The sequence below is a fragment of the Rhinolophus sinicus genome, linkage group LG16 (assembly GCF_036562045.2).
Source record: "Rhinolophus sinicus isolate RSC01 linkage group LG16, ASM3656204v1, whole genome shotgun sequence".
NCBI lineage: Eukaryota > Metazoa > Chordata > Mammalia > Chiroptera > Rhinolophidae > Rhinolophus > Rhinolophus sinicus.
In genome coordinates, this window is record NC_133765.1 from 19471105 (window position 1) to 19491983 (window position 20879).

The 20879-nt window shown below is 41.0% G+C and overlaps 1 protein-coding gene and 1 pseudogene across 1 annotated transcript; both read right to left on the minus strand.

Annotated features, from left to right (window-relative positions):
* Window positions 1–1219: 1219 nt before the first annotated feature.
* Window positions 1220–20082, minus strand: DRG1 (developmentally regulated GTP binding protein 1). Its single transcript, XM_019754303.2, has 9 exons — window positions 19922–20082; window positions 18968–19091; window positions 17971–18146; window positions 10946–11015; window positions 8839–9008; window positions 6501–6631; window positions 5188–5355; window positions 4802–4924; window positions 1220–1596 (listed from the first exon to the last, which is right to left on the minus strand). Exons 1-9 carry the CDS (start codon window positions 19961–19963, stop codon window positions 1497–1499), a joined length of 1104 nt encoding a protein of 367 aa, XP_019609862.1. The 5' UTR covers window positions 19964–20082; the 3' UTR covers window positions 1220–1496.
* On the minus strand, window positions 15093–17964 carry LOC141569146 (RNA-binding protein FUS pseudogene; annotated as a pseudogene).
* Window positions 20083–20879: the final 797 nt, after the last annotated feature.

Here is a 20879-nt window from a genome sequence, read left to right on the forward strand (position 1 = left end):
CCTACCCTCCCGCCACCATACATACACGTGTTCACACAAACCTGCTCTGATCACACCGGCTGCCTCACTTGCAGTGTTCTGCCTCCATGCCTTCGCGCAGGTTATATGGTTGAGGCCAGGACTGCCATGGGGGTTCAAGCAGAAAGGCTGGACTACAGGAAAGGAGCCACTTAGTGGCCCAACCGGCAGCATGGTTCAGCTCAACATTCAGCCCCACACTGATACACAGCTGTGCTCTGACTAGGGCGGCCGCGAGCCCAGGTAAAGCAAAGGAACCAGTGACAATAAGAGCAACATTCACCAAGTGCTTACGTGCCAGATACTGTGCCAAGCATTTTATAAGTACCATCTCCCTTAATACTAACAATCTCCACTCTAGAAGATGCTATTACCATCTCCATGTTACATGAGGAAACGGGCATATAGAGGTTGCGTAATTGATAAGAACAGATACTATACTTGATCTTTGCCAAAAGGCCGAAAAGCGAGAGGTTGCATAATTTGTGCAAGGTTCCACAGCTAATTAGAGGTGTACCTACCATTCAAACTCCAGTGCAGCTGGTCACAGTAACTGCCATACTACACTGTCTCCCAAATGGGCTAGTCTTCCAAAGAATAATCAGTTAACTTACATCAAGACCCTCCTCACTTCAGTATCATCTGAAAAAGACTACTTGAAAGGACTGAAGGTCATATCCAGATGGAAGGGTTTCCCATAGTTGCAAGGGCGGCCAGATAGCTCAGTTGGTTAGAGCATGAGCTCTGAACAACAGGGTTGCCGGTTCGATTCCCACAAGGGCCAGTGAGCTGCACCCTCCACAACTAGATTGACGACAACAAGGGGCAGCCAGATGGCTCAGTTGGTTAGAGCATGAGCTCTCAACAACAGGGCTGCTGGTTCAATTCCCGCATGGGATGGTGGGCTGTGCCCCCCACCCCCCCGCAACTAAAAGACTGAAAACGGCAACTGGACTTGGCGCTGAGCTGCGCCCTCCACAACTAGACTGAAGAACAACAACTTGGAGCTGATGGGCCCTGGAGAAACACACTGTTCCCCAATATTCCCCAATAAAATTAGGAAAAAAAAATTGCAGTCACATTTTTATCCATTTCACACTCAAGACCAAGCGCCCAAGTACCCCTTCTGCAGCTGCCTCACTGTACATACCCATCCTCATTTAGTCCATCCCAAAACAAATTCCGACAATGACACATGAACTGCACAGAGCCAGCTGCCAGCTGGCCTAACCAGGTCCTTTATGCAGTTCAACACACAAGGTGATACCAAATTAAGACAAGTGAAAAAATAGAAATGTGACCTGGGAAAAGGGAAAAAAAAAAAAAAAGACAAGTGAAGTTCCAGTTTGGGTGCCTCCATCTCCCTCCCCTGAATCCTGATCCAATGGCTGCCAAAACCAGAAGGGGCTTGGGATGGGGTGCTTGGTCCTGGAAAAAGCTGCAGTGGTTGGCCCAGCAGATGGGGAAAGGAGGCAGCGTCACTTCTTCACAATCTGAATGACATCCTCGTCCTCCAATGTATGGTCTTTACCCACTTTTTGAGGATTGTGTTTCACAGAGAGACCCCAGACCAGAGCACTGTATGGAAGGGAAAAAAGGATAGTCAGTATAAATAATCACCTGGCTTCTTCCCTATCTACCCCGGTGCCACCTTTCTACTCAGGTTTAGCTTTCCAGCTCTTAAGAGCCACAGGCCTGCAACAGCCGTGGTCCCCTCTCCCAATCAAGAATCACACTCAAAGCTCAGAGGCTTTGGCTTCCCCAGTAGTGTGGCACACTGGAGCCTTCACATACAAAGTGGCAAAGACGTTTAGAAGTTGTGTAGTTCCTTTTGTTCCAGAGCCCATTTAAGAAAGTCAAAGAAAAAAACACAAATGAGAAGTGTGACAAGCCTAGCTTAAAGTTAAAAGAAAGCAAGGGTTTGTTATAGAGAAATACCCTGAAATAATTCAGATTGGAAATTGATTCTTACATACACAGTGTCAGTTACAGACTGTTAAAGAATACCAGTTTTTCATTGGATCTACTGAAACATCAATGAGTATTAATAAGAAATGCAGGGCCTCCCTCCTCAGCCTTCATGCCAGGAAAATCCTCCCTCCCTATCAAGAAACCATAATTGGTATATTCCCCTGATTTCTTAGAATACATGAAGGTAATTTTTATCCATGAGTCTCCGATATTAAGATGTTGTACTAGTGATGGAAATTGGTGAACAAGACACTGAGACCTGCCTCACAGAGGCTAAGAACTAGGTAGGTCCCAAGAGGTAGAAAATGGTGATCATATTGTTATTATACCATCTTTGCATCAAAACTGTAAGAATCTATATTCACTAAGATTTCACTTTTTAAACACGTAACACTATTTATAAAATAAATACATACATAAAAAATTTGGGGCAGCCCCTTAGCTTAGTTGGTTAGAGCGTGGTGCTCTTAACAACGTCGCCAGTTCTATCCCCACATGGGCAACTGTGAGCTGCGTCCTCCACAACTAGATTGAAACAACTATTTGACTTGGAGCTGATGGGTCCTGGAAAAACACACTTTAAAAAAAAATTTGTTTTCAAATTCACTAACAAACCAGATCAATACCTGTCTACTATCTTAAACAAGAAAACTAGTTTTTACCAGCCATACTCAATGCCTGCAGTAAAGTCACTGCTTGCTATATTGTTGATGGCAATGTAAACAGGGTCAGCCCTTTTGGAAAGCAATACAGCAAAATCTATCAAAAGCTATAATCATTAATCCTATTTCTAGATTAAAGAAATAAAAAAGGAAAGATGTATGAGTGAAGATTAGAAAATTATGTAAAGTAGCAAAAGATAGGAAAAATATAGTTATAAAAATGATATATATGAATCTTGTGACACATGGAAAACACTTATAAATGATCAAAAGATATGTGCTGTGCATGAGGTCAAGGATACAGAAGGAATGGCACAGAGACAAATATTATAATTAATAGGCCAAAAGCTGAATTTTTTCTATTAAAATAGTTAAAATGCTATTTGGGCAATAATTTAATAAAATAAAACCAACAGGAAAATAGTGACCAAATAAAATTCTATTTGCTTTGATGTGTCTCTTCCCCAAAATATTTTTCTCCCCCCTCATTTGATTTCCTGGTTAACATACAATTCTAGAGGCTTTGCACAGTGTTCTGCCACCATGGAAGGCAGGAGCTATATAGAAATCCATAAAATTCGAAAAACGAAAATGTCTAGTTTTCCCCAAGACTCTCCCACTGATTCAAGCCTGTGCCAAATTATAATGGCTTGATGATAGTGGAAATTAGGACCTAAGCGTGGAATATAGTTATTTTAGATAAAAGAAATATAAAGCTTAATAAAGAACTTCACTCTTTCGGTATTCTTAGGATGAGGAACAAGTTCTTCTGTTTCTTTTTTTATCGGGGAATGTTGGGGAACAGTGTATTTCTGCAGGGCACATCAGCTCCAAGTTGTCCTTCAATCTAGTTGTGGAACTGGCAACCCTGTTAAGAGCTCGCGTTCTAACCAAGTGAACCATCCGGCTGCCCAAGAAACAAGTATTTTTAAAATGTCACTATTTCTATGCTTCCCTGATTTTTTACAATTATTTTCTATTTTCTTCTTTTGTTTTTAAAACAATTTTTAAAATTTCAGCTTCTAAAGATGAAAAGCTATTCATAAATATTATAAGCCAGTTAGTTAAAATATTTCTCACAGGATTATTGATTGCAATTCTGAACTACTTTATGTGTACACTAGAATTAAATAAGTAGATTATAGATAATAACAGCCAGGTTTCTCATTGTTGGAGAAAGAAGTTAAAAACAAGAAAAAGGGGAAGGCTAAAATGAACCAAAAAAATCAATCAACACAAACTTAACCAAATGATCAAAGTAAATATCACCATCAAGTGACATCGACATCATGAATCCTGTGATGATACACTAAGGACACGTCATTTTTATGGTATTCTTACCAAAAATGCATCTCACTTCAATCATGAGAGAACACTGGACAAACCCAAAGTGAAGGACATTGTACAAAATAACTGGTTAATACTCTTCAACTGTCAAGGTCATGAAAGACAGTGAAAGACTAAGGAAATATTACTGGGAGACTGGAACACTGGAAGACTAAGAAGTGACAACTAAATGCTATGTAATTCCTGAAACACAAAAAAGGACATTGATAGTAAAGGTATTAAAATTCAAGTAATATACCAACACTAGTTTCTGTTCTTGGAAACCGTACTATGGTTATGGAAACTGATGATGTAGGATGAGGGATATAAGGAAACCCTCTGAAGTATATTTGGCAACTTTTCTGTAAATCTAAAATCAGTTCAAAATAAGATGCTAAAAGTAACATAAATAAATAATGAGACGCTCATTGCTAGTGAGCTATCATTGCTTGTAGGCCCCGTCAGCAGTGAAAAGTATGAGAAAGAGATTGGGGCGGCTTACCCATGCTTAAGGTTTAGGGGGGATTCAGTACTCCATCACATTGGATACGGGCAGGAAGAATTAACATTTGTGCTTGCCAAGAGGAAGATGGACTAATGAGAAAATCAGAGCCCTTTGTACTGTCGGCCCTCCTGACAAAAGGCTTCTAGAGCTCTTCCTGCTCCAACTTCACATGGTTTTAAGAAGACATTGCAGAGTTCTAACCGAACAAGCATTTCAGCAGCCTCCCTGATGCCCGATTTAACGTTATCGTAAGAATTTCTAGTTAATGGACTCAGTAGCTCACAGGGAAAAGAAGGTGCCACATACCCATGATACTTACTATTTAAATTCTTTAATAAGATTTTTGTGAATCTTCATGCAGAAATCCTCCACTGTGGTCCTGGAGTAAGGCAGCACCACTGGGGATGTGTAATCTGGCAACTGGCCTTTGGGTTTGGTGTAACTAGAACAGAGAAGGAGCATAGGTTGTCTGCTTCTTGGAACGTTTCATGTGTTGACTGAAAATCAACCCTCCATCACCCCTGAGAAGATCAGACCCAGATAACCTCGAACTTGAGGGAAAAAATGCCCTCAATATGTCATAGCAGATGATAGGAGTTTATTTATATCTCCAAAAAGATTATGTTAATGAGCTCCACAGGAAATCAGTTTAGGACAGTCTGTTTTAATTCTTACAGCAATATGACCCTATCCACTGAGACTTACATCCTCACTAGTTTCAGATAGTCCCAGATCTTTTCCAACAGGTCATCAAAATTCCAGCGGTGATGGGCAGAGATGGGTACACAGTGAGGTACCTTATAGATGATATCCAATTCCTCAATGGAGATCTGATCAATCTTATTTAACACATAGATACAGGGGATATAAACTCTATAGAAATAGGAGAAAAACAGGACATTAGCCTGGAACTGTAGACAAGACTGTCAGTTTGATTGTCGGCATCCCCTCACCCAGAACCCCCAAATCAGAGACTCCCAAAAGGGATTATAAGAGGTAGATCAACTCCCACCCCCAAAAAAGCTTCCTACCAAAATAAAGTAGAACATCCAAAAGGTGAACTATGGGTTGAAAAGCATTATAACAAAATCCAGGCCCTAGTCCCAGCAATTCAGCTAACGACTGACAGAACATGCTACAGTGGAAAGAACACAAGCTTTGGATTCACAGACTGAATCTACTCCCAGCTCTGTCACTTTTTAGATCTATGCCCCTGGACACGTCTTAGAGTCAATTTCCCACAAAGTTGTTTTAAGAATGTAAGTATATTTGTAATAATATATTTCATAATTTTTAATGAGTAAAAAAAAAATTTAACACAGCATCTAGCAATGTCACAATCCCAATGTCCAATCAGTTGGCAGCTCAGGTTATTAGTAAGAAGGCAGGCCACAAACTCTCAGGCTTCAATTGCCTCACTTAGAAAATGTCTAACTCAAAGCAGTGGCTTGTTTGCTTTCAAAAAAGGATCAAATAAATTAATCCAATAAATAGGAACAAATGAACAGGAAAGCAACTAGAAAATATTATATCCAAATGCCAAGAATAATTTTAACAGTGGTTTCAATTATTATTCAATTTCAAATATTAATAGTAATGTTTCATGGAATAGGGTTTCAGGTACATACTCTTAGGTTAGAGAGAACAGACAAAACCCAGCCTGCTCTGAGTTTTATAGGACAGACTATAGGATTTCTCAGATAGATTAATTCTGGGAGAGAAGACTGAGAACCTACTCTCTTCAACTATCATATGAGACAGACCTTGGGGGGCAGCCTAGTTCACAGCAAGTACCTGAAATGAGTAATTTGACCATCATAATCTTTGATGTAAAGAAGGATGTTGAAAATCAAGACCAACCCCTCATTTTACAGCTAAAGAAACCAAGGTCTATTATTATTTGAGACAGTAGCACAACTGGAGTTAGAATCAATGTTTGCCAGATTCAGATCCAATGCTGTTCCAGGAAGTGCCTTCAAATTCGAACTCAGGCATTAGACTGCACCCTCGGCCCGTACCTGTTTCCTTCCACCACATCAATGAGGTCATCTGCTGTGGCATCACTACGCAAAGTCACATCAGCATTATGAATTTTGTATTCAGCCAGAATGCTCTTCACAGTTTCAGCATCCAGTTCACTCTGAGGGCACTGAATGGGCATACAAGACAATGACTGGTCGGAGAGCAACAAATCTCTCGAAAGTATCTACTGATGTATACGGATAATCCTAGCTAACGTGCGAACTAAATTTCTAAAGACTATTATCCTGGATAAGAGTAACTGCCTTTTAGTAGGAAATACTTTTTAAAAATCTTTCCAAACTCTAAGGAAGGTGTTACGGGCTTCAATTGTGTCCCTACCCAATTGTGTCCACCCTCCTACCCAAATTCATATGCTGAAGTCCTAACCTAGTATCTCAGAATGTGACTGTAGACAGGGTCTTAAAGAGGTAACTGAGTTAAAATGAGGTCATATGGGTGGGCCCTAATCCAATGTGACTAGTGTCCTTACAAGAAAAGGAAATTAGGACATAGACACACAGAGGGATGACCAAGTGAAAACACAGAGAAGATGGCCATCTACAGGCCAAGGACAGAGGGCTCAGAAGAAACCAACCTTCCTCACACCTTGATCTCAGAGATCTAGCTTCCACAATTAAGAGAAAATAAATTTCTGTTGCTTAAGCCACCCAGTGTATGGTACTTTATTATGGCAGCCTCATCAAACCAATACTGAAAGAATACTGAATGCTCAAATTCAAACATTATGGCAGAATAGGAAGGATCTTTTGGGCAGGACAGCTTAAACCTATGCCATTCTAATCGTCTGGACCTCTAGAATGTTAAGTGTTGCAGGAAATTCTCAGTCCTCGATTATATGCCTTAGAAGCCGCATCTGACAAAACTGACCACTCCTCCAATCTGGAATACTTTGTTTATTTGACTTCCAAGATTCCAAACTCTTCTGGTTTTCCTTCTCCTTCTTTGTCTGAGAGTCTTATTTACTGATTCTTCCCATCTCCTAACCTCTAACCATTTGGGGGGGGGGGGGCACAAGGTTTAATCCTCGAAACTCTTTTCTATTTATGCTCACTTCCTAGTGATCTCAGCTCAACTCGTGGCTTTAATGTTGATAACCACCAACCTCATCCTTCCAGCCCAGACCAGTCCTCATATGCCTGCCTGACAGTAACATTTGGATGACTAACTGGCATCTTAAACTGAACATCTTGATTTTTCCCTTCCTCTCCAAACCTATTCTACCCAAAGTCCTACTATTTTAGTAATAAGAGTACATTTTTCTAGCTCAGGACAAAAAAAACTCAGTCATCTCTTTCTTTCACAACCCACATCCAATACTCCTGTAATTCCTACCAACTATTTTCAAAACCTTTCCACAATCAACCACTTCTCATCTCCTCCACTATTGCAACCCTGGTCTAAGAAGCTATCATTTCTTGACTGAGTTATCGCAATAACCTCTTAAATGGTTTCACTTCTGTTAAGAATGCTCATAATCCATTTCAGTCTGTTCTCAACAAACAGCCAGAATGAGTCCATTGAAACCTAAGTCATGTTTACTCCATAGATTGGTAAACCCAACCAGCAGTTACCCAGCTCCTGCAAAGTGAAAGCACACACGGCCCTGTGCAATGACTTCATCTCCTACCGCTCTCCTTCCGACTTGCTCACTCTGCTGTTCCTCAAACACACAAAGGCGTGCTCTACCTCAGGGCGATGAATGCTCCCTCTACATGAAATGCTCTTTCCCTAGATAGCCGTTTGGTTCATTCCTTCCTGTCACCTCAGTGAAGACTTCTCTGATCAACCTACTTAAAATTGCAACCCTCCCACCAAAAGTCTCCATCTTCTTTCCCTAGTTTACTTTTGTTCTTTGATTAATCATCATCTAATGTACTATATTCACTCAATTTTGTTTGCTACTTTCCCCACTAAGATATAAGGGCAAGGATTTTGGTCTGTTTTGCTCCCTCTTCCATCCACTCCCCAGAGCCTAAAACAATGCTTGGCCCATGGTAGGTGCTCTATTAATCTGTAATGAATGAATAGAAACATGATACTGGCAGCCATCTACTTCATGCAAGCCTAAGATTGATCTGTACTCCCGTATCACCCCAAATAGAAAACCCAAAAGAGGAAATTAAGTTGTAAAGTTAAGTTTGAGATTGACTCTTATTCCACTCTTGATTCTTGTCAGTCATTACAAGGTCATTGTTGTTACCTCAATTAGTGCTAGAAGTCGTGTAATCTCTAAATGTCACTGTCCCTGTACCTCAATCCACTCCCCACCCCCGTTTCTTCAGCAGCCTGCCCCATATCACCTTCTCCACTTACAGTGGCCGTAAGATTAATGCCTCCCTTATCCTTCTTCTTAAAGCCAATGTTGGGGGGTTTGCTGTTCAAGCGAATGCCAAAGCCTTCCAGTTCATTTTCAATTATCTTCTTATGTCCCAAGGGCTTCAGGACATCCAGGACAATGAGGATCAAGTTACACGTTCGGGCCACTGAAGAATTGAAAAAAAAAAAATTATACTCAAAGTTCATTAAAGACTTAACTAATTCAAATACTCAAAAGTGGGAGGGGGAGCAGAGTTCCTACACTTAAGAGACAAAGGATTTTTTTGTAAATACATAGACACACGTGAAGTTCTTAAGATTACAAAGATTTATGCTAGAAGTCAATTTGCGATGTATGCCTTGTTTTCTACTAGTGTATCTAGAAGTTGTGTCAACTTCTAGTAGAAAAACAAGTCAGAGCAATAACCTAAATTCCTGAGTTTAAAAAGATTATAAACAGTAAGAACTTCAAAAGAACAAAATTATCTGCTTAGTATATTTTAGTCAATTTTATTGAGGCATAATTAACAACAAAAAAACCTGTGTGACCAATACGGCAATCAAGACACAGAACATGTCCATCATTTCCAAAAGTTCCCTTGTGCCCCGCCCCCATCCAATCAGTCTTCCCCTTGATTCTCAATCAATTACCGATCTGCTTTCTGTCACCACAGCCATTTTTCAGAATTTTATATAAATAGACTCAAACAAAACGTATATAGTCTTTTGCGCCTGGCTCTTTTAATTTAGCGTGTTTTTGATATTCACCCATGAATGACATGAAACCTATAATTATATAAAACAGCTAAATTAATAATCCAGTATAAGGGTTGAATAAAATACTTTCAAACATGAAAAAAAAAATATTTACCTCTAATTTAATTGACCCTTTCTCAGGAGTTACTAAAGAATGTACTTCAGCAAAAGATAACGATAACCCAAAAAAAGTAAAACACTGACTCTAGGAAATAAAAGATCCCATACAAGAACACAGAAGAAAATCTCACGATGACAGCCACACAAAAAGTCTAGGGTTACACTGTCCAATACAGACTCCTCTAGCCACCTGTGGCTAAATTTAAATTAAAATAAAATTTAAAATTCAGTTCCTCAGGTGCACTAGGCACATTTAAAGTGCTCAGCAGCCACACACGCTTAGGGGCTACCCTATTGGACAGCGCAGATCTGGATCATTTCCATTACTGCAGAATATTTCCATTACTGGACAGTGCTGGTCTAGAAAGCAATCAATCCAGACTGAACCACGAAGACAAAGGATAGTGTCAGGGTTGGGGGGAGAGAATGAAATCAGCAAGCTTATTTTGGGAACTGTATTTAAGTATCTAGAAAAATGACGACTGATGGGCACTTGATCTGTTGGAACATTTAAAAAATATTAGCAAACACAGAAAATGAAACAATAGACAATTATTAATTCCATGAAAAACAAATTTCAAAAACAGATTTCAAGAGAAAAGAAACCCAGTCATAAATTACTACTTATCTCAGCATTGACCAAAAGTTATAGTTTTTACATACTCATGTAAATCACAACTGATGAATTAAAAATTGTGATGTAACTTCTTTGAAAGACTAGGAAAAAAGGTATGGCGTATAAGAGAGCTAATTCTCTACCACAATAAACAAATAGATGATATCTAAAATTATGAAATAGCAAAATAATTTTTTTAAATATGAAGGTAAGTAGCAGAAGGAACAGTTGAAGAGTTGACAGTATAGTTGCCAATGGGGAGTAACTGAAGGTGAGGTGAGGAGTGGTGGCAGATTGTTGCAATTCGTGATTAGCCTTTTGTAAGATTTTACTTTAAATAAAAAGAAGAGTTCTAGTTCTAAATCTGCCATGAACAGTGCGACACTGGACAAAAGGACTTCACTTCTCCTGTCCTTACTGTTTCTCCTCACATGGGGATCTGGACTATTACTCTCTGAGGTCCCTTCAAGTTCTGACGTTCCATTCTGGTAAGAACTCAGGTAAAACTATGCCCTTCACTGTGGTGTCATCTCCAAGCCCACAGTCCCCATCTAAAGGAACAATACCTGGTAAAGGGATGATATCCCAGGATGGTGGCCCTGGACCACTCACCTGCAATGACCTGACGGCCTCTACCTTTCCCATCCTTGGCACCCTCAATGATACCTGGGAGATCCAGGAGCTGCAAGATTAAAGACAGGGGGAAGGTGAGAAAAGGAAAAAATGGTTATAAATCTGAGCAGATCAAATAGAATGGTTTACTTCTCAACTATCCAAAATTTAGGAGACCCAAATCCAATCTTCCTTATGAGTATATTAATATTAATTTAACTAAGCATCTTCTAAATGTCAGCTACAGGGGATTTGAGATCTTACTCCCCAGAATATGTCATCAGTTTAGCTCCAATAAACTCTAATAAAAAAATAAAAAATAAAATGTCAGCTACAGGCTTTTGATATACTTTATCAAGTTTAAAATGCCTAACAACTCTGAGATAAGGACATTAACTGAGTTCATAGATAGAAGTTAAGTGACTTGCCCGAAGTCATAGTCCTAACAAATCAAATATTATACCCCACATTTTTGGGGGCTAAATCCATTATTCTACATTAATATCTTTCAATATGCCCCACTCTTCAGAACGTTGAGCCTCCACACAAATTCCTTACTATAGATAATAGCTGGATCTTGATATTCACGTGATACATACTGAGATCTTTGCAAATCCCCAATCACAAAAATTTCTGTAGCCATTCTTAACTAGGCGAGCACATGAGAAATCACCTGTAAAACCATTAGAAACACAGCTATGTAAGCAGATTCTGATTTGGAAAGGCCAAAGTAGGGTTCAGATACTGATCTGTACTTCATAAGGCTCCATGGGTGAACCTGATGTGTGCCCCCAAATGAAAATGATTGCTCAATTGCCCAGGAAATGCAGTAAAAGTAAAACTTCACACAAGTCACAGTGTATGTATCTAATGATGAGAATACCAAAACCAACTCCATAGTACATGATTCAAATTCACCTCTCAACAAAATTACAAACTATTAGTTTTAAGCACTTAAGAGTCTGTCAAAAACAGTTAAGACAGCATGTAAAATCTGACAATACCAAGGGTCTACTGTGTGGTCAATACTGAATTATCCACGTGAATGGACTGGGAACAGAGTTGCACTTTATCAAAACATTGTTTAAAACTAACCAAACTTTGCTATAAGCATATCTAACATTATAGAAACATACTTCACATTAAATAAACCACAGTGAAAAAGAACTAATTCAGAAGGTGCTTAGACAGTTCAATTTTTCCATTCCAGAATCTACTCAAAAGTTCCTCCCTATTCCTTCCATCCTAATAAACAACACTGCCTCCTTTAAGATTGATATGACGTATCAGTCAAAGTGACCTATGTTTTCCCTTTCTCTTTCAAAAAAGATCATTTATATTCAATACACCTACCTTGACTTGGAAACTTTAGTTATATTGATTTAAAAGGCTACATGGGGAGTAATAAGGAAACCAGATCTTGATTTCTAAATACCATTCTCCAATAAAAGGAACTAGAACTCCTTCAGAAGTGGCTGATTCCAGGGCTGGGGCAGGGAAAATATAAGATTAGCCTGAAAATAATAAGGAAGTACTCACAAGAAGACGGAGGCTTATGGAAAGAACACAGAAGCCATTCTGAAGGAGTTCCCAATGGTCAAAGCTGGAACAATTTGAGTAATAAAATAATGGTAGTACTAGATTATAACACATAACATAAAATAAACACCCCTGAGCCCACCGTGATACAAATTAATAAATAAAGAAATACATAAATGGGGGAGAATGAACAGCTCTTCTATACAGTAGAATTCCAATTAATAGACATAAGAAGAAAGAGAAAGACAGAGAACCACCATTAGGCAAGAAGCACAGTATTAATGGTTCCAGGTAAGATCCAGAGATGGATGCTAAAATTAGCAGGCAAGTTTGAGAAACAGGATTTGCCTCTTCTCAAAATATATCCCCAAAGATATTTATTACCACAAAAAGAAAGAAAATAGCTTTTCAGTAAAGAAAGGCTGCAGACACCACTTTAACCAACTGATAGAGGTAAACATCACCAATAAGACATACTGACATCGTGAATCCCAAAATGCACTGAGAAGGACACGTCCTTTATGTGCTGTTCTTGCCAAAAATACATATCTCAGTCTGATCATAAGAAAACACCAGACAAACCCAAATTGAGGAACATTCTACAAATTAACTGATCAATATTCTTTTAAGAATGTAAAGGTCATGAAGGAGGAACTATTAGAGATGACAGGAGAATAAGGAGAAATAACTAAAGCAACATAGGATGATCTCAGATAGAATCCTGGAAAAGAAAAAGGACACTGGTGGATAAATTGGTAAAAATTCAAATAAGGTCTGTAGTGAATATTATTGCACCAATGGTAATCTATCCCTGATAATTATTCTATGGTTATGTAAGATGTTAACATTAAGGGCAGCAGGGTGAATGACACAGAGAACCTCAAAATAATTTATGCTCAATGAAAAAAGCCAGCCCAAAAAAGAAAGTACATTTATATTTATTTACACATGGCCTTATTTATATAAAACTCTTAACATGTAAACTAATCTACAGTGACAAAAAGTAGGCAAGCGACTTCCTGGAGATGAAGAGGACAAGAAGGGACAGAAGGGCAGGGGCATGAAGAAACATTTGGGGGTATGCTCACAATCTTGATCATGGTGACGTTTGCACTATTATACAGATATGTCAAAACTTATCAAACTGTGTATTTTATATGCAAATTGTGTATTTTACTGTATGTGAATTACACCTCAATAAAGACGTTTGAAAAAACGAACAAAAAGTTCATCATCAGTTCCTAGAAATTAAGTCTAGAGATTATTTCTTCAGCTTTCTCAAAGATTCTGTAATCTACTACCACTTTGTAAATCCTTTTCTGCTTAAAAAAAAAAAAGTATTCCATCAGCAAAACGCTTTACTGCATATTGAGCCTAACTGATGTTATCAAGAACTCAAAAAGAAATATCCATCTGGATAATCTAAAACTCCTAAATCTGGGATGTGACTATAATGTCTAATAAAAGACCATTTGAAACAGAGAATATTATACTGAGAGAAAATAAGGACTTTCTAACCATGGCAGCTGAAAACACAGGGGAAATGTATTGAGGTCCCTACAAAAGTAAAAGAAAGTTAAATTTAGCTTTTCTTAAGAGGGAAATATTTTTAAAGTTACACTGAACTATTTAAATGTGGCGACTTTTTTTTCAATAAAAATAGCCCATGCTTCACACACCTGAATTTCATATTATAATCAACCAAAATGTAAGAAAAGAAAAAATATTTCTTTGAATCATGGAAATGTAGGATTTTAAGAATTGGATATTAACCTACTTCAAACTCAAATGCCTTTAGAGGTTTAAGCAGATAACTTAAATGTGCCAGGTCAATTATATACATAGGACAATAGGAGTCCTAGAGACCCTGGAAAGGTGAAATATAAACTCCGTAATTTTAAAAGATCTTCCTTCCTAACAAAAACCCAGAAATCTCCTCCCTTATAACTCTTACTAAGTGGTTCTAACTTTGTCATTGTCCCCCACCAAGTCACAGATAATGAGTCCTCTGCCACAAAACAGCCATTTAAAAAACATTTGAGGGCAGTCAGCTTAATCCAGTTAAGCACACCTACTAGTGTGCTTACTTAACTTGGTATCTGGAGAAAGTCAAAAGGGAAAGAAAAACAGAGGCAAAGGATACAGGCAGAAAAGAAAGTACCATGCAAAAACGGGGGGGGTACCCCAAAACTAAAAGGTCAGGAGAGACTGACATGAATTAAGGTTTTGTGGGAAAGACAAGGAAAGAGAGGGGTTAAGTAGCTCTTTTCTCAGAAGCCCTGAGAGAAGTGTCACTAGGATCCCAGCAGGAAAGAAGTTATTTATTCTCTGAGCTGCTAAAGCTGGGACTATCAACACACTCTGAAACCAGATGGAACCAAGCAGTGGTCCAGATATGCCCAAGCATCATCATTCTTATATCCATTTGGACGTGGAGTGACAGAAAGGTACATGTCCCAACACAGTCTCTGCATGGGCACCTAATCAGCATGAAAAAAGGCCACTGAAAATAACACTAGGACACTGGTACGCCCTACTTCAGAGTCTATAATAAAGAAGCATGAATGCACCTCACAATTCACTGTGTAGCTCAGTAAGAGGGAAAACAAATGCCTACACCAATAGTTCCCAAATGATGGGCTCAGGCACTCTTGAGGCACCACCGAGAACTTAGTGGTGCCATGGGATATTCTAAATTTTCAAGAGAAACAGTAATTTTTTTTTTAACTAAAATGATGGTTTTTAATCACAGATGTGGTTACAATTACATAGACTGACACAAAGAATCCATGGGTGATCAGAACTTGTAGGTTACAAAATAATGAGGGTAAGATGGTAAAGAAGAAAAGCTGTTCCAGAACCTCAAGAACCAGGCTACTATGACCTCTCCCTGTGATCCTGTCTATGGTCACACCTGGAGTCCCCACCAGCCCGGGCCCCTTGGAAGCCCCTATGTAGCTGACCCGACCATAGCCTCCTCTGCCACCACGACCATTATCTCCAGAACTAGCCCCCATATGATAGCCTCCTGGTCCCCCTCCTGGGCCATCTAGTTTAGGGGACTTACACCCCAGGAGAAGCTCATGTTCTCACCTGGAGAACACTTCCAGTCCCCGCCTCGCTGCTGTCCTCCACCACCACCACTCCACAGGGGAATTCTCCCCGGCCACGGCCACCATCTCCACAGGCTCCACGGCCCATTGTGCTCCTTGCCCTCGGCCTCCACGACCACTGCCACCATCCCATATTGCAATCCACTTGCCAAGTAGCAAATGGACCTTGATAGGCTTCCCAGAGAATTCTTTACCATCAAACTGGTTGGTCAAGAGCGGTTTTAGCAGCTGGGTCATCAAATGACACCAGTGCCTCTCCCATGAGCTTGCCTGTTTCCGTCTGCATGCAGATTAATCACAGGCTGTCCCATTTTCTTACTTGTCTTCATAACATCCATCTACTTGAAGTCATCAGCCACAGACGCAACTGTAACATTCTCTCCCAGGCCTGGCACAAAGATGGCGTTGGTGTCTGAATTATCCTGTTCAGAGTCAAGACGGGATCCTTGTCCCGAGGGCCTCCACGTTTATTGAAGCCACCACAGTCACTTCCTCCCATGCCACCTCTGCCTCCATGGCCACCTCCATGACCTCTGGGTTCAGAGCCACCACTGCCACGGTTGTAACCACCCCGGGAATGGCCTCCTCGCCCCTGCCTCCTCGTAGCCACCACCCCCCACCACTCGTGCTGAGTGCCATAACCACCGCCACTGCTGCCACCACTCACGAAGAGCTGATCTTGGGCGTAGTTACCGCCACAAGCGCCCCACTGCTCCTGCTGTACTGGTTCTGCTGTCCGTAGTCCTGAGGAGGATTAGAGGTTTGCTGTTGTTCACCACACCAGACGGGACCACAGCCCCCACTCTGGGGCTGCCCATAGTTGCTGCTCTGAGAACCACTACCGTAACTTCCCAAGGTGCTGCTAGGAGCTGGCTGCTGGCCAGAGCCAGGTTAGGAGGACTGCTGCCCCTAAGACAACTGAGAACTCTGGCCACTGCCATAGCCACCTGTTAAGCCATATCCTGCGTTCTAGGTCTGTCCATAAGAACCATAGCTGCTCTAGCCATAGCCGGAAGAGTCTGCTGACTGACTGTAACCACCATAACTCTGCTGTCCATAGGGCTGATTGCTCTGCTGGGCATAGCCCTGTCCAGGCTGGGAGGGGTAAGCCCCATAGCTTTGGGCTTGCTGGGTATAGTCATTTGAGGCCATGTCGGCACACGTGCATACAGGCCGACATGCAACAAGATTTTAACACCACAGAGCACTGATGCCTCGAGGACCAGAAATTCTGTCAGGCATTGAAGGAAATACTAGCTCGATAGCTCACAATTTCAATATTAAATTCTACTACGTTGCTTTCAATTATGTCAGATCCAAATCTTTGGGAAGTTGGACTTCCGTGGCTGCTATGGTAAAAAGTAAGCACCACACAAAAAGCCAATGTGGAAAAGGAAACAAATGTGGCAGTATCTAATCTGTTTCCAAGATTTGAGAAGTTATGTGGTACCCAACAGTATACATATCCCATTAGTAAATAACTCGTTATATGGATATAAGTACTTATGCTTTTTGGACCTATTTTACAAACAGAACCATTAGTGATTTACTTTGGCTTGGGGCACCATAAAAAATTACTGGACAAGAAAAGGTGTCATGAAATAACTACTGAGACACTAAGGGTGCAGTGAACCAAGAACGTTTGGGAAGCTTTAGCCTAGATTCAAATATGGAATTCAGAACTTTGCAGCTAACAAGAATATGTTCCATTATTTCAACATATACCTTCTTTCACAGCCAAGGGGACTCCTCATTTGGAAGCCCCAAGTCTATCATCTTTCTAAGAACTTCTCAGGACACCAACTTCATTAGGCCTTACAGATAAGAACGATCTTCTAAAAAGAATCTGATCATATTATTTCTTCATTTAAAAGTTTCTAATGGTTCCTAGCTGTGTACAAAATAAAATTCAACTTCCTTAGCAGGCATACAGGCCCTTCATAATTCAGCTCCAACCTACCTTTTCAGATTCAGTTACAAATACTCCCTGTCCCACACCTAAGCTCATACTATAGTAGGCTGTGCACCATGACAGCTCCCTGAAATTGCCCTTTATCTTCTCTAGCTGGTGAAATTCTGTTTGAACTTCAAAACCCACCTCCATTGTCACTTTCTACATGAAGCTTTTTTGGTCTTACCTGGCCGTCCCCTACCCCCAATATTCAGATGAAAAAGTAGCCCCTTGTTGCTCTGCGTTTTCATAGGTACTATCCCACTGTATTATGGTCTTTACTGCTTTATCTTCCCTGCTAGACAGTGAGGGTCTGATAGATCAAAGGTCAGGTCTGACATATAAGAAGTTCCTAATAAATACTTTTCAAATGAATTAAGGAACAGATTTCTTCCCTTCCTTGGCCTGCAGGCCTGACTCACCTGGATCTTGGCACCTTTGTATCTGATGACACCAGGCACAGTGGTCAGAGTAGTGAACTCATAGGCTGCCACCTCCGAATATACCCCTGCCAGGTTACTGAGCAGTGTTGACTTCCCCACAGACGGAAAACCAACAAACCCAATTCGAGCATCACCTGTTTTGGCCACATCAAAACCTAAAGTATCAATAAATATCAAAAAAGAGGAAGAAAGTTATTTCTGGGAGTATTGAGACTCACGTAATTCCTTTCACATTCTGGCTGCATATCTCTCTAGGACCTATTTCTCCCCAATTTTTTATAGTTTACCTCTAGAGTGGAACTTAAGCATACAAAATTCCCCCATAGGAATTCACAATGTTTAACAGAGTGTTTGACATAAAAGCTTTATGCCTCTACCACTTAAAATTGTTATACACCTTTCTAGTACCCACAGTATTTAAGGCTCAAATATTATATATGACAACTCATCTTAAAAATGGGTTTCTCTTTTTGTCTTACAAACCCTGGGAACTGTGTGATTAACTGGGTTTTATTTATGTATTTATTTTTACAATGGCTGAAACACGTTCAAAGTCAAATATGTAGCCCTTCTCTAGGAAGTACACACACCTTATGACATTACTCGATCCTAACCTTCTCTCTCGGCTTCAACTTATTCTTCCTATCTTCATTTCTCTTTGCATCAATATCCTTACTTATTTTTCCATCTTTTTGATTGTATATGTTTATATATTTCTGTAAGCCAACGTAAATCTATTTGGATCAGTATAAGATATACATAAATAAAAACCCTAGTTCAATTAGACAATATTCATTTGTCTTTGAAGTCAGCAGAATAAAATAAAATAAACACAATTCAAGAATTTAGGCTTAGAAAATACAATTGATAGAAATACTTTGATAGAAATTTTAAAATTATTTTTAAACCATTATGCCTATATTATTTTGGTAGAAATTACACCAGAAAAAAAAAAATGTTGACGAAAAACACAAACCTTCTCCGGGCCCACCACCACCACCACCTTTTGGAGTAATGAGTTCTCTGCGAAGCTTAGCAAGGCGAGCCTTAAGCAGCCCTAGGTGGTGTGCAGTGGCCTTGTTCTTTTGAGTCCGAGCCATCTATAAGGGAAGAATCACAGCCATAATCAGAAGTAGTTCCTACAGGGTAAAATATCCAGAATGAATGCCCCCCCCAGCTCTGAAAAAATGTTTTTTTCCTAGGTCCCTCTAATGTCGGTATACCCATTTCAGTCAGACTTAAAAAAAAAAAAAAAAAAAGTAAAAATCCATTCTTCCCATCACCCAGCTCATTCACCTCGTTACAGAGCAAACAACTGAGGCCCGTGGAGAGACATGACCACCGATAAGACTAAAACTCATCTGCTAATTCCCTTTCTACTGCTTGTCCTGGCATGCCCCATCTGACAGCCACCAATTCGCCGAGTTTAAAGAGCTCTTCAGGCAATAGCACCACACATTAATCCAGGTGGAATCAACAGCTACCACAGATGTCAATTTATTTCTAGATCCTTTTCCCGGAAGCTATACTTTAGGAAAGGGAGTCATCCAACTAGAGACTGGGGAAGGTGGGGGTTTCGAAGGATGATAAGGAAAGATACTGCAGTACGTGAGCACTGAGGGCTCGAGTAGGGGAACAGGATTCGTTGTCTCACAAAAAAAGGAAGAAAAATCTGAGAGAAACAACGTTCGGACAAGATGAACACTGGAAGAGCGAACCAAACAAGGTGCAGGGGTGTGGATCGCGGTCCCAGGAGGAGGGGAGTGGGAGAACGCCGAACCGGGCAGGGGGGAATCGGGGAAAGCGGGTCCGGGCTGAGGGGAGTCGGGGAATGTGGGGCCCGATGCTGCTGAAAGGAGTTCAGCCCGGAGCAACGCCGCGGAAGAAAGAACACTCGGAAGGAGAGTGAAGCGCCAGTTGCGCCCATTACCTCGGCTTCGATCTCCGCAATCTTGGCTAAAGTGCCGCTCATGGTGGTGAGTTGCCGGGGGCGCAGTGGCCTCCACACTTACTGTCTCCCTTCACACCCGCGGACGGACCTGCTACAGCCACCAAGCGCTACTTCAGTGCGCAAGCGCGGTACTCCTTAGTTCTCGCGAGAGAGCTCCGCTCCAGGTTCACCGCGAGAGCCATAGTGTGGCGTAGTCTCCTCCCCCTCAGGCAACCCCGCCCCGTCCCGCTAGCCAACGCGGTGTCATAGAGCCCGCGGGAGCGGGGGCCAGAGAGGCCGCTCTGGTCCGTACCTTCCCGAGCGCGCCGAGGGTCGCGCGCTGCTCGGCCCCGCCCTGCCCCGCTGGACCTGCGCTGAGCTTCTGATGTGCGCTGAGCGGCTCTTCGCTGTGTGTAGCACCTCCAGCCCCGCAGCCTTCAGACCCTGGGCATTCTTGAAAAGCGCACTTGCGCTCTCCACCCTGCTTCCTCGCCACCACCTTACGGGTCCCGGAGCCCCTTTCCAAGCTGAGGACACACCGCGGCGGACTCCTCGGCCTCCTGGGTTGATGTAGAGAACGATCTTCAGCCTGTCTCCCCCTCTTGGAAAAAGAAAATAACCCCTTTTCCATCTCTCAAACTGTTTTTAGGTGTCTGTTTTGTTTACCCCTAATCCCGAGTGCATGGCACATGGTGAGCCCACAGTAAATGCATGGTTAAATGGATAATTCCTAGAGAACCGGTACTTGCAACCTAGCTTGTAATACTGAAAATTTTGAAACTATGTTAACGCCCATCAATAGGGAAACAAGTAAATAATGGTCCCTCTATGCTATTAAATACTATTTCAGCCATGTAAACGTAGGTGTGTGTGGTCTGACTACTCCGATGTCCAGGTCTTAACTGATAAAAAAAAAGGAAAAAAGAAAAACGGTACCTACGCTGTGATTCCATTTGTT

Bases quoted from the DNA above. Each gene is read 5' to 3' on its own strand.
- DRG1 (XM_019754303.2), bottom strand. From the start codon at position 19,963: ATGAGCGGCACTTTAGCCAAGATTGCGGAGATCGAAGCCGAG. The intron at 5,356-6,500 runs GTACGGGCCGAG...CTATTTCTATAG, and splicing joins GATGTGGTGGAAGGAAACAG to AGTTTATATCCCCTGTATCT. The intron at 1,597-4,801 runs GTAAGTATCATG...CCTTCCATACAG, and splicing joins CTTATTAAAGAATTTAAATA to TGCTCTGGTCTGGGGTCTCT.